This window comes from Felis catus, chromosome X (genome assembly GCF_018350175.1).
Source record: "Felis catus isolate Fca126 chromosome X, F.catus_Fca126_mat1.0, whole genome shotgun sequence".
In the NCBI taxonomy this organism is placed as follows: Eukaryota; Metazoa; Chordata; class Mammalia; order Carnivora; family Felidae; genus Felis; species Felis catus.
Window position 1 is genome coordinate 15,720,866 of NC_058386.1, and position 17,488 is coordinate 15,738,353.

Sequence of the window (17,488 nt, forward strand, 5' to 3'; positions counted from 1 at the left end):
GCCAGGAACGGGAAGACAGAGGGGAATGAGCAGGAAGGGACATGAGGGAACTTCCTGGACAGATGGAAATTCTATCGTGATAGGATCTATTTACAGGGATTTAGTCAGTGGAGATTTGTGTACTTTGATGCATATACATTGTACGTTAAAAATGTACAAGAGGGGGGTGCCTGGGTGGCTCAGTTAGTTAAGTGTCCGACTTCAGCTCAGGTCATGATCTCACGGTTGGTGAGTTTGAGCCCCACGGTGGGCTCTATGCTGGTGGCTTGGAACCTGGAGCCTGCTTCACATTGTGTGTGTCTCCCTCTCTCTCTGCCCCTCCCCCACTCACATTCTGTCTCTCTCTCTCAAAAATAAACTTTAAAAAAGAAAAAAAGTTTAAGAGTAGGGGGCACCTGGGTCACTCAGTTGGTGAAGCGTCTGACTTCAGCTCAGGTCATGATGTCACCGTTTGTGAGTTCATGCCCTGAGTCAGGCTCTCTGCTGTCAGCACAGGGTCTGCCTCTGTCCCCCTCTCTCTCTTCCCCTCCCCTGCTCATGTGCTCTCCCTCTCGCTCTCTCAAAAATAAACATTTAAAAAAAAAGTCTGAGTGTAATAATCAAGTGTGGAGCAGGGGGTACATAAGAACAAATAAAGACAGCAGAAAGTTCATCATCATTGAAGCTGGTAACGTACATGCTTGAAATTTTCCATAATAAAAATTTAAGAAAAAATTCATCTACATCTAATGCGCCTGCTCTCTCCTACTGCCACCCCTGTCCAATTCTGCCTGGCGCCCGGGCTGCTTCCCACAGACCCAGATTCTCCAGTGAACTCTGCTTCCTGCTGAGGTCCACAGCTCAACTCCTTCCTGCGCTGCACCTCCTACCACCAATCAAGCCCCAACGACCACCAGGCATTTTGGCCAAGCCCTGTCACACCCAACAGCCCGAAAGCTGGGAAGGTATGGTGAGGGGGGCAGTGTTGGGGGGGGGGGTGGAAACCAGACGTTTTCTAGCAGGCTTTGCAGGAGTTCACCCCTCCTCCACAGAGGTTATTTGAACAGGATTTAAACAGCTCCTATCTCAAAGCCTGATACACAGAGTCTTGGAACAATAGTTTATGGCTTGCATTCTAAAAATCTATTTGTAAGCTGGCTGCTGGGAACCCCAAACACCTTCTGCCCCAGTAACAGAGAGCCAGCAGTGTAGCAGGCCAGCCCACGAGTATTTATCTACCCCAAACACACTCAAGGCTCAATCAGCACAGCTGCAAGGAAATGCTGCAGGTGCAACCTTCTTTCACTCGGCCCACGTGACTAAGCATGGAGGAAAGTTCCAGGTTCAATGCCGAGTCAGTAGCAGTAAGAGCAGCTAGAAAGGAAAGAGGCTCCGTGAATGGCCCTCGAGGGCAAGCCAGCAGCCAGATCCAGCCGAAGACAGCCGAGGTCCAGCCAGGCACTCACGCAGCCTTGTCCTTGGGAGTAAAGCCACTGTGGTCTGGGCAAGCCACGTCACTGTCTCCAGCAGGGAGAAAAGAGGCTTCTGATAACCCCATCGTCAATCTCCCACTGCACTTGTTTAATATAAAATTATTTACATTACAAAAAATATACACTGTAGAAAATGTGGACAAATAAAAAGAACCAGTACCCCCAGGACACAATTCAAACCACTCTTTCCATTCCGGTGTCTCCGGAGTGAGTGGTTCTGGTCTCTTCTATTCGATACGTACCACTCAGGAGAAAGGTTCAGATCCAGAGGTGTGTCATTAGGATGGATCTTGTTTCCTAATAAAAGTGACAACTGCACTGTATCTATGCCTGGCCACCATATTCAACGTGGCTTTTACAGGAAACCACATTCTGATTTCTTTTTGAGGGTACCAAATAAGTTGTGCTTCATCTCAACAGGAGAAACCAAGTGTCATCTGTGTGCACTGAGAGTTATTCTAAAAAAGAATAGAGAGATATTCCTAGGAAGCACTCCAAGAGTAGCAAAGAAAACCGCATCTGGCTGCCTATGGGTGACGAGTTCAAGGTCTCATAGAAGATCAGTCATTAAATCAGTAATCGTTTAATCACAACTGTGTTACTCACTAGGAATGAAGACCTCGGTGTGCTCAAAGCTGATAGAGAGAGGGTAAGGGTGAGGAATCTGTCAAGGCTTCCTTGAAGAAAGGAGAAGTGAAGGCTGAGGACGTAATAGACAAAGCAAGACTGCAGGGTGGTGGAGGGTGCCAGGGGACAGTGGTGTCCAAGCAGATGACATGCGGTGGAATGCACCAAGACCGGTCCAACCTTAAGAGACCAGGGACAAAGGTGTTAACAGCACCCTGGCCGAGAGAAGACAATGCCTGTACCAAGGTAGCAGGGGCACATAGAGTGACATCCAGCAGATCCGAGAACTATTTTGGAAGCAATAGGCCGGATTCGTCCATGACCGAGAAGGTGGGGCCAAGACTGACTCCCAGTTGATGATTTCACTCATCAGTGTTTACTTAAGAGAAGGCAATAGTTTAAGGAACTACTGCCCTTATATTCTGCTGGATATCGATTTGGCCAGTCACTGGACCAGGTAGAGATGCCACGCAAAGTACACATTCTACAACCATTAAACCCACGCCTGTCTTCCTTAGAACCTTTTGCATTTTCCACAGTGATGAGGAGAGTATGCACCTGATTACAAGAAGGCCTAAGGCATCCTCAAGGCTCTCTCTTGAGTAGAAGCCAATACACCTGTGGACTAAGTCCACGAAAGCCGAGGGACGCATTCAGGCGTTTCTAGCACAATGCGTGGCAAACTGGATTAGTCGGGGTAACCCAGGCTAGGGTGCCACGAGACAAGTCGCCAGTTCAGTGGCTTAACAGCCATCTTGAACACATGACCTTTGAGTTTGCCATAACAGAGGCAGAGACAGACGGAGGAGGCACACTAACTTCTCTTTCGAAGTGATACGTGTTGGCGTTGTTCACATTTCACAGGCCAGTACTAACCACAAGCGCCCAGCTGACCGCAAGGGAGGTCCGGAACTGTGGAAGAGTATACAGAAGCTGGCAGGGCCTGGTCTTTATCACCAAGCTGATAAAGAATCCACAAGTAACATCACAGATGGAGAGGCTAGACACAACCCACACAAAGGGCAGCAAAAGGGACTACAGCTGGCTTTACGTTAAACCATTACATATCCTATCTCGGCAGAAGCACAATATTACTGTCAGCTTCGAAAATAACAGAATCACTGCATTATCAGTTAATACAAAAGGCAAAAATAACCTGGCCTCCAAAACCAGTGAAACCAAGGAAAAAAGCCAGAACGTGTCCTCCCATCACTGGTATTAACCTGATGGTCCAAGCATCTCAATTCTATTTTCTTCACTCACCGCAGCACAGCGTGGGGCCCCACAGTCACGAACGGGGACAATCCATTACTTGAGGTGATACACAGCCGGACTTCCTCTTGGAAAGGCATACCTTGGAGACAACTTCCTAGCAGCTGGGCTAGGTTTTCATAACCCAAGTTGCACTCTTACCACGGTAACAAACACCCCCCACACCAAATCTTAGTAGCCTGACCAAATAAAAGCTTCTCTCTTGCTTATGCGAACTCCTAAGTAAACATTCCAGCTCCAACAGTAATCCTTCCAAGAGTGGTTCAGGGATCTGGGGGCCTTCCATTGTGCACCGCTGCCATCATCTACCCTGAGCCTCTAAGGTTCCCGTGGGGACCACAGGAAGGGGACACAAGGTATGGGAAGGACTACTCGCTATGCTAACACCTGGGCCCAGAAGTGACAGATGCCACTTGTAATTCCATTTCATCGGCCAGAACTAGTTACACATCCCAAGACTCAAAGGGCTGGAAAATGTAGCCCCCACTTCCCAGCAACAACTAGGAGCGTGAATCCCTGGTCACCCAACAATCTCTGCCACACTTGGTATCCTCCAAATGACTCTGTATGAGCCAGCCAGAAAAGGGGTGTCATCCGGATAGAGCAAAGCCAAACAGCTCGTCTGTCCTGGCCTTGGTCTTCTGAATCGATGTTCAGGAAGTGCAAAGACTTCTTGCCGTGGGTGGCAATAGCTCACAACGTGTAAAATCACCGTGAAAGTAACTGAAGACAAAATCCTCAGAAGCTGGGCCTGTGGGGCAGAAAAGTACCAACTAAATGAGGTTCAGAGAAGAGCCAAGTTAGGCAGAGCCAAACGCAACAGCAGTGGGAAGAGAACTTGTGCCCCGGGGCAGGCTCGATCAAAGGGGCTGCTGTCATTAGAGCAGTTACTAGCTAACTCACCATGGAGGCTCTAACTTAGATTGGTCATTAACCACCTGGTTTACCTGGAGAGTAAACCTCCATCAAAAATACGGTGCACTCCTAGGAGATCGATGTATTCTACTGAACCAGATCTCAGGTTAAGATCAGATATCACAGTAAGCGGATTCAACTACAGAGTCCAGGAGAATAGAATTTCCAGGTCAAAATGTGCGGGAAAGCTGGAGACAGAGTTACACAGATTTCCTTCTTGAAGGAACTCTTGGTTTCTAATATGTTCACAAGCACAGAGAACCTCCAAGAGGGAGACACAGCGTGAGCCTGAGAAGGAGAAAAGGCTGCTGCGTGTAAATACACTCCACACACAAGAGAAGGACCTCAAGCCATAACTATGAATTCTGTTCAAGTAGATAAATGGGCACTTAGACAAAGGGAGTCAAGGCATATCCAGAAGGGGTTTCTTTTAGAGAAAAAAGAGAACACCTGTTTTGTTCTCCAAATACTAGAAGTAACTGAGTGATCGACCCTCAAAGAATTCAATAGTTCTACTAAATTCAAGACTCCCAACTTTGAAGATGGACGACAGATGCTCAAAAAAATAAAACAAATTAGTGCTTCTATGGACCAAAGGCACATAGGGATGACCACCACCTCCGCTCAAAGTGAACAGGATGTTTTTCAAAAAAACAAAAATTTAACCATGAAATTACCATATACCACAGAAAGTGAAAGAAGAAACTTGAGCAAGTATTCAGACACCCACGGTCATCACAGAAATATCTAGAATACCCTAAAGGTGGAAACAACCCAAGGCCCATCTGCAGACGAGGGATTCACATAACGTGGTGTATGCAATCACTGGAGTATTCGGTAGCCTTAAAAGACGCTCTGGTATGTGCTACAGCACGGAGGAACCTTGAAGATGTTATGCTAAGTGAAATAAGCCAGACACAAAAAGACAAATACTGTATGATTCCAGTTCTATGAAATCTCTAGAACAGGCCAACTCACAGAGACAGAAAGTAGAGCAGTGGTTACCAGGAGCTAGGGGGCACGGGGGAGGACAAGTTACTATTTAAGGGGAGCAGAGTTATTGTCTGAGCTGGTAAAAAAGTTCTGTAGATGGCTGCACAAGAGCATGAACGTACTTAATGCCAATGAAATGCACACTTAAAAATGATTAAATGGCAAATTTTATGTTACGTAGATCTTATGATTTGTTTTTTACAGTACTCATGGCCATGGCGGTGTTTTTCCCCACAGCGTCACCTATCCTTGCCTGGGATGAAGGCCTGCCTGGGGCTCTCTCATATCCCACCAAATCACCCAGGCACTGGTGATCTGGAACCTCTGATCCAGACCCACACAGGACCACATAAAACTGCACCAGGAGTAGGAAAACCCAACCCAACCCGGTTTCGCCTTGCTATGGGAGCAAGAGGCCGGAAGTGTTCACACTTCACACCCACCAGCCTCCCTAAAAAACATCTGGGACAGCTCCATTGGTCTCCTCCCCACAAACATTTTTCTAGAACAGCACTGTCCATATGGGACCTCCTGCGATGAGGAAAATGCTCTCTTCACAGTGCCTGTTGAGCACTTGAAATACACCTGGTATCCACAAGGAACTTTTACTGCATTTAAACTCATTTAAATGTAAACTGCCACCTGTGGCTAGAGGCTACCTGTTGGACAGCGTGCTTACAGAACTTCTACAAAGAAACCAAAGTGAAAGATTTGTATGATTTTTGGTGGAGATATCAAAAGTCTGAGTGGTAGAGATGAGGAAGCCAGGAGAGGTGAGTGAGGGGGCTGTCTGTTTAATCCATAAACCCACTTAGTGGAGTGGCATACATCCTTTGTCAAACCTGTAAAAAGAATTTATTGCTATATTTATATATATGTTATATTTACATGTAAGTTATATTTATATAGCTTACATAAATGTTATATTTACATATATTTATATAACTTATATAAATATGTTATATTCACATATATTTGTTATATATTAATATATGTTATATTCATATATATTTATATTTATACACAAATACGTAAGTTATATTTATAAGTTGTAATGATGTGCTGAGAAACGACTTAGTCAAGACCAAGCCAAGGTTGGGGCATCCAGGTGGCTCAGCCGGTTGAGTGTCCGTCCAGCTCTTTTTTTCGGCTCAGGTCATGATCTCAGTTTGTGGGAACGAGCCCTGCATCGGAGTCTGTACTGACATCTTGGAGCATACTTGGGTTTCTCTCCCTCTCCCTTCCTCCCTCCGCCCCTCCCCTACTCATGCCGTCTTTGTCTCTCTCAAAATAAATAAACTTTTAAAAAAAGACAAGGAGCGCCTGGGTGGCTCGGTCGGTTGAGCATCTGACTTCGGCTAGGGGCATGATCTCACGGTTCGTGAGTTCGAGCCCCGCATCAGGTTCTGTGTTGGCAGCTCATAGCCTGGAGCCTGCTTTGGATTCTGTGTCTCCCTCTCTCTCTCTCTGCCCCTCCCCTGCTCATGCACTGTCTTTCTCTCTCTCAAAAATAAACACTAAACATTTTTTTAAAAAAAGATGAAGCCAAGGTCAACCAAAGGAAGCGCATGATGCAGAAAATTCTAGGGAATCAGGACCGGGAGCAAGAGAAGGCAATGTACCTGTTGTGTAGATCTGGAATCGAAAGCCAAACAATTTCTGACTGACATAACTTTCACACCCACCCAGAAGGGGTCCTGTTGGTAGATGCAGGCTTGTCACAGACACAGACACACCCCCTCCCCCCTGCACGAATAAAGCCGCTGCACAGCGATCTTCAGAGTTGGCACCAGCACGCAGGAGGCTACAGCTGTGCTGAGTGGCTAAAGGAACATTTAACCTTTCAGAGAAGAGTCTGTTCAAACTCCAGTTTTGGAGGAGAATGAACAGAAGGCAAGAAAACCGAGTGGTTCTGGGTGAAGTGGGCTCCTGAGCACTTTTCTAAAAAGACGCTGTGCTGAAGAGTACACTCTGAGAGGTCAGAAATGTCGAGAGTGTCTTCAACGGGCTCAGGGGCCACTTTATTTGAACAAGCCTGACACCCCGCCCCGTTCCAGACGGGGAGGATTTGCTCTGCAGAAAACGGATCCCTGTTGCCTCTGGCAGAGAATGGATGGCACTACATCTGGCTGATTGCTTCAGCGTGGTGTGGCCAGCGTCTTAAATTCTCCCTGTACCTTCCGACATGCTTTTAGGTTTAGGGTAGGCACCGTTACCACCTTTTGATCAGTGAAGAAGCCAAGGCACAAGGACCCCCAGGTAATTACTGCACGATACCCAAGGCTTATTAATGTCACGCCAGTGCTTATTACAGTGAGCTCAGAGATCTAGGGCCCCATCCCAGCAACGGAGGAGACCCTGAGCCCCCAAATGCTTGTGCACCATGGGATAAAATAGATCTGTCACACACGTGGGACAGCACAGCCCCACCGTCAAAGTGTGTTTGAGGGGCAGGAATTAGAGTACTAAAAAGAACACCGGGGCACTTCTAAGAGCACCTGTCCCTACACATATATACACACACTCAATTGTAACACACCGATTCCCCTTCTGGGCTGCAAAGTGGAATCATCTGAGAAAGCATTAACAACTACTGAGGCCTCAGATTCTGGTATTCGTCTGGGATACAACCTGGGCACGGGGCGGGGTGGGGGTGGGGTGTAAAAGTTACCCAGGTGATTCTAATGTGTAGGTGGGGTTGGGGCCCACTCACTGCTATCAGGACAGGGCCAGAGGGAGGAAATAAAAACTGGATAACTGGTGGGGAGGAGGGCTTCGCATCATCCAGTTTATGGGCTGTTTGCTGGGTTAAGGGATGTTTAAGGAGACTGTAAAATAACGAAGCTAAATGCCAGTCGCTTCTGTTTTCCTATCTGTAAAAAGATACAATGCTACCTACTCTCCCCTCCCGAAAGGCAGGGCAGGCTGGTGGTTAAGTGAGCAGAAGCGGGGCTGGTGGGGGTGGCCAGGGCCATGGCGTGTGCCAGGGTAAGAAAAGCAGGCGGCGTGGGGTAAGGGCGAAGGGGGCATCTGCCTCACCGGCGTCGTAGAAGGCGTCGAGCACAGCTGTCTCCCCGAAGTCAAGCTCCCCGAAGGGTACGGAGGTGAAGTGGGCGCCCTCGGCCTCGCAGGCCCGCAGCAAGCACAGCCGCGCCCCCGCCTCGTGGCCGCCAGCCGCGCCGCCCTGGGGGCTCTCGCTGCGCACGTATACTGCCCGCAGAGCCCGCCGCGGCGCGTCCCCGTCCTCGCCCCCGCTGCCGCTCCCGGCGCCCTCGGCCGCCCCGTCGGGCTCCACAGAGGCTTCGGCTCCCGGCGGCAGCGGGCACCGTGGCGACTCGGTCGCCACCCCAAGCGCCCCAGCGGGGAGAGTCCCGCCGCCGCTCTCCATGTGGCCGCCCTGCGCGCCTTGATCCCACCTCCGCGCGTGCGGCTAAGGGCCGCAAGCAGTCCCGGCACCTGTTCCCGGGGGCGCGGGGCGGGACCAGGAAGAGCCCGCGCGCGCCCGTGGCCTCGCGGCCCGCAGGTGAAGCCAAGGCCCCCGGGCTGCGGACGGAAGCTCCAGCCCCGCAGCCCCCAAGCGCCCTTTGAAGGCTGGGGAGAGGGAGGCGGGGGCCTGGGACGTCAGGACGAGCGGAGGGCGGGGGGTGGGGGGGGTAGTTCTGGGAAGAGCGGCGGGGCAGGAGCTGGCAGGGCGCCCCCTGCCGCCTCCCCCGGGCAGCGCCCTGAGGAGGGCGGATTCGTCAATTTTAGGATCTTGTTGTTGCCATCCCTCCAGCCTGACGGACATTAGGAGTCCCGTTTTTTTTCCCTCAAAACAATTTGAAGCTTTTCAAGCAGAGCAAAAACTCTTTCAAAGCGCTGGCTGGAGGTAAATATTCAATTTCAAGCTAAATACAGAGGTACTTGTCACTCAGAATTGAGATGAGAAGATGCTTATTTAAAACGCTTCTGATTCTGATAGGTAAATAAATAACTCAATTTTGTACTCCTTGTCCCAGTTGCCAAGAGCATGGCCCTCCCTTTAAAATTTTTTTAATGTTTATTTTTATCTTTTTATTTTTTTAAATTTTTCTTCAATGTTTAGTTATTTTTGAGACAGAGACAGAGCATAAGCAGGGGAGGGGCAGAGAGAGAGGGAGACACAGAATCTGAAGCAAGCGCCAGGCTCTGAGCCTGATGCGGGGCTCGAACCCCTGAACGATGAGATCGTGACCTGAGCTGAAGTCTCACACTTAGACTGAGCCACCCGGGCGCCCCTATTTTTTTTTGGGGGGGGGAAGTGGGGAGGATCTGAAGCAGGCTCCAGGCTCTGAGCTGTCAGCACAGAGCCGGATGAGGGGCTCTCCACTCACCGACCCCGAGATCATGACCTGAGCCTAAGTGGGAAGCTTAACCTACGGAGCCATCCAGGCACCCCAAGAGCATGGCCCTCCTGAGCCCAGTCCTGCAGGCCTGCTCCTCCTTTCACTGTGACCTTGACAAAGCACCGGGATGCACCAGCAACAAATTTTCTATGCCCGGAAAATAGACTCCAAGTGGGATGCCTACCTGACCTATGAAATGCTGTGAACCCAAAGGGATCTTTACTCTGGACCTTCCCTGCCTCACAATTTTAGGCTCCAATATTAAATGTAGTATTACCACCACAGGTAGTACTTGTATTTAAAAGACAGGATGCCCTTGAGGCTGTCACAAGGTTTTGCGGTTTTGGTTTTTCATTTTTTTTTAAAGTAGGCTTAGTGCCCAAGGCGGGCTGGAACTCATGACCCAGAGATCAAAGCCTGAGCTGAGATCAAGATTCCTCAGCTTAACCGACTGAGCCACCCAGGTGCCCTGGGTTTTCACTTTTAATACCAGTTTTATTGAGATATAATTCACAAACCATCCAGTTCACCCATTTAAGTGGCTTTAGTATATTCACAGAGTTGAGCAGCTGTCACCACACTCAATTTTAGAACATTTTCATCACCTATCCCCCCCCCCCCCGCCCCACAAAACCCAGTATCCATTAGCAGTCACTCTCCACTCCCCCAACACCCTTCAGTCCTAAGCAATCACCAATCTACTTTCTCTCTCTATAGATTTACCTATTCTGGACATTTCATCTCTATGGAATCATACAAAGTGTGGACAGAGGTTTTCATTTGTCTTGGATATATATCTAGGAGTGGTCTTGTGGGTCATCTGACAACTCCATGCTTAATTTTTGGATCAACTGTCACTATTTTCCAAAGTGGCTCCATCATTTCACATTCCCACCGACAGCATAGGAGGGTTCCGATTTCTCCACACTGTCACCAACATTTGTTGTCTTTTTGATTACAGCCATCCCAGTGGGTGTGAAGTGGTCGTAATTTTGATCTGCATTTGCACTGTGATGTTGTATTTGCATTGTGATTTTGATTTGCATTTCCCTGATGACCAGTGACGGTTAGCATCTTGTCACGTGCTTATTCGCTATTTGTATAACTGCTTTGGAAAAATGTCTATTCAGATCTTTTGCTCATTTTTAAATTGGGTATTTGTCTTTATTATTGAGTTAAAAAGTTCTTTCTATATCGTGGATCTAGGTCCCTTATCCAGATACGTGATTTACAAATATTTTCTCCCACTCTATGACTGGTCTTTTCACTTTCTTGATGGTATCCTTTGTAGTACATCGCAAGCCATCTGACAAAAGCAGGATAGGACTTACCGTACAAAATCATGGTTTGGCTTCTCTTCTTGTTTCAGTAATGGTACAGTCCATGCCTCCACCCCACCCCCGAAAGAAAGCCGAAAGTGCTGGAATAAATCTTTAAAGAAATCCTGCCTTAATTCCAGTCCTGGTAAACATTAGGAACTTCAACAAGTGCCACCGGTGTGCACCCTCTTTTGTGGCCAGTGAATGGAAAATGGGCTCTGAGGAGATCTGTAAAAACACAGAGACCAAAATTGGGAAGAGGGAAGCTAGAGAAAACTTTCAACACCTCTGTTCTGAGCTTTTAAAAAAACATGATGGACACATTTTCCTTATAGCCTTGTAATGCATAATAATAATAATTTTCCTAATGTGCCCGTTTATCTGAAATTATTCCAATGACTGGCACAGCCTTCAGAAGAGCAAAGATGCCCACTTCACGATCACTTGCCAGTGTCTTGCTGTTGCCCCCACTTTAAGCTTCCTGTGCTCTTTCCAGCTCTCACTGGGGCCCCGCTGACAGAATAAGACTCACAGGAGCTGTGAATTCTGGCTTGAATACTACCTTCCTCTAAACATAAACCCTGCTGGGTAAAGAACTTAGAATTTACCTAGCTAACAAATAACTTCCACGCAGTTGGAAGTTTCTCAGTGCACTTTCTCATTATCTCCAGTAATTTGCACACCCGAAACACACCCCAGTCCCTTCTCCTGATGTCCTTCCTGCCTCCCACCCCCAGACACGCTGAGAAAATTACAAGATGCCGGATTAGCCTCTTCTCTTTAGTTGAACAGTTGTTCGGTTCTTACCCTTGCCTGTTCTTTACTAAGTACATGTCTTGGAAATGACTTTGCCCTAATGCAGCGATGTCGTTTGGACTAGAACAGTGGATTGAAGAATAGAGTGGAAGCACTATAGCCAAAGAGTAAGATTAAACCCGGGCATTTTTCTCATTTCCTTTATTTATTGTAGGTTGGTTATTCATACAAACTGTGGTCTAACTAGTTAGTTCTTTGACTCAGTGTTGTCAAAAAATATTTGAGTTACCATTTGAGAGGCAGCTTCATTACTTTTTTCGTTGTACCCAAGAACCAAGAGCAGATAGTGACAAAAGACAGACATGTTTCATAATGCTGTATGTATTCATTGGGAAAACTTTATTTTTTTAATATGAAGTTTATTGTCAAGGGAAAACTTTAACACATACAGTAATTCAGCAAAGATTTATTGAGCTCCTATTATGCATCAGGCACTGTCTTTGGTGCTGAGGATAGCATAGTGAACAACACGGCCAAATTACCTGCTGTCATGTTAGATATAGATACTGAGAGATAGATATGGATATGGCTATAGACAGATACGTTTGTGTATAGATGCTATAAATATTGCATGGGCATAGATGATTGTAATGTGCCATACAATGCAAGAAAAGCAAACTGGATGGATGAAACTCATAAGCAGTATTAAGCATAGATTGTATGTAAAATATTGCTTTATAAAATATTGGTGAAACCCATAGGATGTTTTAAGTATATGTAATGAGTAAGCAAGTAGCTTGTGAGGAAAAGGTAGACTTCATAAGATGAATTAAAAATTGTAAGGTATTTTCCTCTAAGACGTACCACAGATGGAACGTGCTATATGATGGAACTGTTACTTATAGACAGATAGGGATGGAAAGACCAAGTTATTAGGTATGAGTATGCAACCTCTGAACTAACAGTTACATCACCCTCAAATCGACCACCCATTGGTTACACCCAGTACAGTCCCATTCTCATTCCACATGTGCCCTCCACCTTCCTGAACATATGGGATATAGTTATAGTAACTGCTTGAATGTCCTTGTCTAGTAATGCTGTCATCTGTTTTATTCCTGGATTCCTATTTCTATTGATTTTTCTCATTGTGGGTCATATTTTCTTTTCTTTGCATGCCTGGTAGTTTTTTTATTAGATGCCACACATTGTCAATTTTACTTTAATGGGTACTGCATACTTTTGTATTCCTATAAATATTCTTGAGCTTTATTCTGGGATATAGTTAAGTTACTTGGAAACAGTTTGATTCTTTTGAGGCTTGCTTTTAAGCTTCAAGTGGGATCAGAGCAGCCTTTAGGCTAAGGCTAATTAATCCTTGCTACTGGGGCAATACCCCTCTGAGTACATGATGTCCTGTGAATTATGACATTTTTCAGTCTGGGCAGTGGACACAGAAACTATTCTGGCCCCATGGGACCTTCAGGGATGGTTCCCTCTAATGCATTCAGGTGGTTCTTTCCCCAGCTTCAGGTGGCTTCTTCATACACACAGTTGCTGGTCAGTACGCTGCTAAAGATTCCAGATCTATGCATCTCCAGAACTCTATGTACAGCTGTCTCCTCCCAGTACTCTAACTGTAGCCTCCTTGGCCTTCCAGCTCCATCTACCCAACTCAGGGTGATAACTGGGCTCCTCATGGGCGCTCTTTCTCTGTTCTGTGCCTGGAAACTCTCTCGAGGCAGTAAGCTGGGACAACTGTGAGGTTCACCTTGTTTACTTGTTCTTGTGTCTCTGTCCTGTGTTGTGCTGCTTATACGAATTTTGCAACCTTTTCATAAGTCTGAAATTCTTTTAAGAGGAAAACATTTAAAAGTTTTAAAATTAAAAGAAAGGCGCTTCTCTTCCATCTAAGCTTGGCACAGGCTGAGCATTTACAGTGTGGAGAGGAGGAGCAGCGTTGGCTTCTTCTGTCCTCTCCTACCCTGCTAGTCACTCCTCGAAGGCGGGGGTGTACAGCAAGAGGATGTACGACAACTCCATTGATGGCTCTCTGGTGCTGGGATCACATCTGGTCCAGAGGAAACATCTACCCTTCGCCTCACAACCTCTGGGGGTGCTGGCCACTCCTATCCAGCCCCTCTCTCGCTGCCACCATTTGAGCAGCCAGCCGGCCATCTCACCTTCTAGATTTCTTAGGTATGGTTCAGACACTTGTCCTCTATGTCCTGAAAAATCTCTTGGGACATATGTAGCAAATTCTCTTTGAATCCTTTCCCTAGGCTCATGATAAGTGATAGGCAGCCTTCCAACACACCATGGGTAGGAAGGAACTCACCAGCACACCAATCTCTCTCCGAAAAGACACTTCTAATTTCCAATTCCCTTTTCTGGGAATGTCCAGCTTCACTTTGAAACCGATCATTTCGTTACTGGTCCAAGACCTTCCAGAACTCTTTTTTTCTCCATCATCAACTTTCTGCTACCAGTAACATTCCAGATGGTACCTGCTTCATCAGCCTAGGGTCCGGAGGATGATGATGACATGAACCCAGAGTACTCATTTGACTTACAATGGACATTGAACAAAAACTTGAATGAGATAAGGGTGTTAGCCATGGAAATACGTGTGGAAGAGCACTGCAGGCAGAGGGAAGAGCCAGTATAAAGGCCCTAATACCAGGGTATAAGAAACAGCAAGGTCAGTATCTCCAGATATTTCGAATTCCATCATCTTATATGTTAACAGCTCTAGTTTCTAGGAAGTTCTTCCAGAGATTCAAATATAACCTTCCCTTGTAACTTTTACCCATTGATTCTAATTTAATTCTTCTTGCACATGGCAGCTTTCCAAGTACTGCTCTGGTGATACCCTGCCTCCCAGACGCTTCACTCACTGCTTCCACAACATGATTTCCAGGCCCTTCACCACCTTGATGATTCTCTTCTAGAAGGTTCCCTATTTGTCTCAATTGCTGTTTTGTGTGTGCAAAAGACTTTTTGAAATTAAGCATTTTTATGTTGAGGGAATTGTAGGTTCATATGCAGTATTAAGAAATCATACAGGGAGAGCTGGCGAACCCTTTAACCAGTTTTCCCCAATGAAAACCCCCTGCTAAACCATAGTACGCTATTACAACCCAGATAGTAACGATGATAGGATACAGAACAGTTACATCACCACCAGGATCCGTCCTCTTGCCCTTTGATTCCCACATCAGTCTCTCTCCTCATGGCCCCATACCTAACTACTGGCAACCACTAATCTGTTTTCCACTTCTATAATTTTGTCACTTCAAGGATGTCCTATAAATGGAACCATACAGTATGTAACCTTTTAGGATTTTTTTTTTCACCTAGCTTAATTCCCTTGGGATTCATGCAAGGTGTTGCACGTATCAGTAGTCCTTTCCATTTGTTACTGAGCACTGACTGTTATATCGTGTGGATGTGCTACAGTTTCTTTAACCATTTATCCTTTCAAAGACACCTGAGTTGTTTCTAGTTTGGGGTTATCATGAATAAAAATGCTTTGGACATGCATGTACAGGTTTTTATGTGAACATAAGTTTTCATTTCTCTGGGATAAGTGCCCAGGAGTGCAAATTCTATGTCATACGACAGTTGCGTGTTTAATTTTGTAAGAAACTGCCAAGTTGTTTTCCAGAGTCCCATCAGCAATGTATGAGTGATCCAGTGTCCCCACATCCTTACCAGTAATTGGTGTTGTTACTTTTATTTTAGCCATTCTGATAGGCGTGTAGTGATATCTCATATGGTTTTAACTAGCACTTTTCCAATGGATAATGATGTTGAGCATCTTTTCATGTGCTCATTTGCCAAGTGTATATCTTATGTGGTGAATATCTGTTCATATCTTGTGCCCATTTTCTAATCGGAACGTTTCACTTTTTTACTGTTGAGTTTTAAGTGTTCTATCTTGTAGATACCAGTCCTTTGTCAGACAGGCGGTTTGCAAATATCTTCTTTCAGTCTCTAGCTTGTCCTTCGTCTTCTCACTGAGGTATTTCCTAGACAGAGCAAATGTCTTTAATCTTGAGAAGGCCCAATTTATCAATTTTTCTATTTATAAATTGTGCTTTTAATTCCATGCTAAAAATCTCTTTGCCTAGCCCTAGGTCCCAAAGATTTCCTCTTATGTTTTTTCCTAAAAGTTTTGTAGCTTTGCATCGTACATTTCAAATCCACTTTGAGTTAATTTTTGTATAAGGTGTGAAGTTTAGATACAGGTTTCTTTTCTTTGTTCTTTTTTGCCTCTGGATGTTCAACTGCTTCAGTACCATTTTATGAGAAGACTATCTTTCCTTCATTGAATTGCCTTTACCCCTTGGTCAAAAATCAGTTGGGAATATTTGTATGGGTCTATTTCTGGGTTCTCTGTTCTGTTCCACTGACCTAGATATCTATCCCTCCACCAACCCATACTGTCTACACTGCTGAAGCTATATACTAGCCCTTAATACTGGAGAGAGTGACTCCCCTATTTTTCTCTTCCAAGACTGTTTTAGCTATATTAGGGCCTGTGTTTTTCCATATAAATTTCAGAATAAGCTTGTCTAGGTCTACAAAAAAACCTTGCTAGGATTTTGATGGGAATTACATAAACATATAGATCAATTTGGAAAGAATTAACACATATATTATGTTGAATCATCCAATCCATGAACACAGAATTCCTTTCCATTTATTTAGACGACCTTATTTGATTTCTTTCATTAGAATTTTCTAATTTTCAGCATCCAGATTATGTACATATTTATTAAGTTTATGCTCAAGTATTCAGTTTTTTTTTAGAGTGAGTATATATGCCATGGTTTTTAATTTCAGGTTCCACATGTTCATTATTAGTATGTATAAATGCATGCACTGCATTTCTATTATTACATGACTCTGCTGAGTTCACTTCAGGAGGTTCGTGGGATTTTTCCTTGGGATTTTCCATGTAGACAATCATGTAATCTGCAAATAGAAATAGCTTTATTTCTTCTTTGCAATCGGCATGCCTTTTATTTCTTTTTCTTGACTTGTTGCCATGGCTGGGACTTGCAGTTCTACGTTGAATAAGAGCAGTGAAAGCAGACTTCCTTGCCTTGTTCTAATCTTAGAGGGAAAGTATTCAGCCTTTCACCCTAAGTATGATGCTGGCTGTGGTTTTTTTGCAGGTGCTGTTTATCAAGTTAAGGAAGTTTCCTTCTATTGCTAGTTCACTGAGAACCATTATTGTGCATGGGTATGGGATTTTTTTTCAAATGCTCTTTCTACATCAATTGATACAATCATATGATTTTTCTTCTTTAGCCTATTGATATGGTGGATTACACTAATTTTCCAGTGTTGAATTCGCATGCTTGAAATAAATTCTAGTTGGTTGTGGTGTATAATTCTTTTTATACATTTCTGGATTTTACTTCCTAATACTTTATTGAGAATATCTGCATCTAGTTTCATAAAATATACTGACGTGCAGTTTTCATTTTTGGAGGTACTGTCTTTTCCTTGTTTTGATATCAGAGTAATATTAGCATCATAAAATGATTTGGGAAGTGTTCTGCATTCTTCTCTTTTATGGAAGCGATTGTGTAAAGTTGGTGCTACTTCTTTCAATGTTTGGTAGAATTCTCCAGTGAAATCATTTGGATCTGGAGATTTCCTTTTCAGTGTCTTTTAGTTACATATTTGACTTTTTTCCTAATGGTTCTAGTGCTGTTAAGTTTGTCTATTTTATTTTGGTTGAGTTTTGATAGTTGGA

The 17,488-nt window shown here is 45.1% G+C and overlaps 1 protein-coding gene across 2 annotated transcripts in view; it reads right to left on the minus strand.

Annotated features, from left to right (window-relative positions):
- Positions 1-8,885, minus strand: part of MAP3K15 (mitogen-activated protein kinase kinase kinase 15) — a 123,835-nt gene extending 114,950 nt beyond the window's left edge. Inside the window, exon 1 of one of the 2 annotated variants that reach the window (XM_045050412.1) lies at positions 8,319-8,881. In XM_045050412.1, the coding sequence (XP_044906347.1) occupies positions 8,319-8,667 (349 nt within the window). In that variant the 5' untranslated portion in view covers positions 8,668-8,881. Of the gene's footprint in view, positions 1-8,318 lie in introns of both variants that reach the window. The other variant, XM_045050415.1, reaches the window with a different exon arrangement.
- Positions 8,886-17,488: the final 8,603 nt, after the last annotated feature.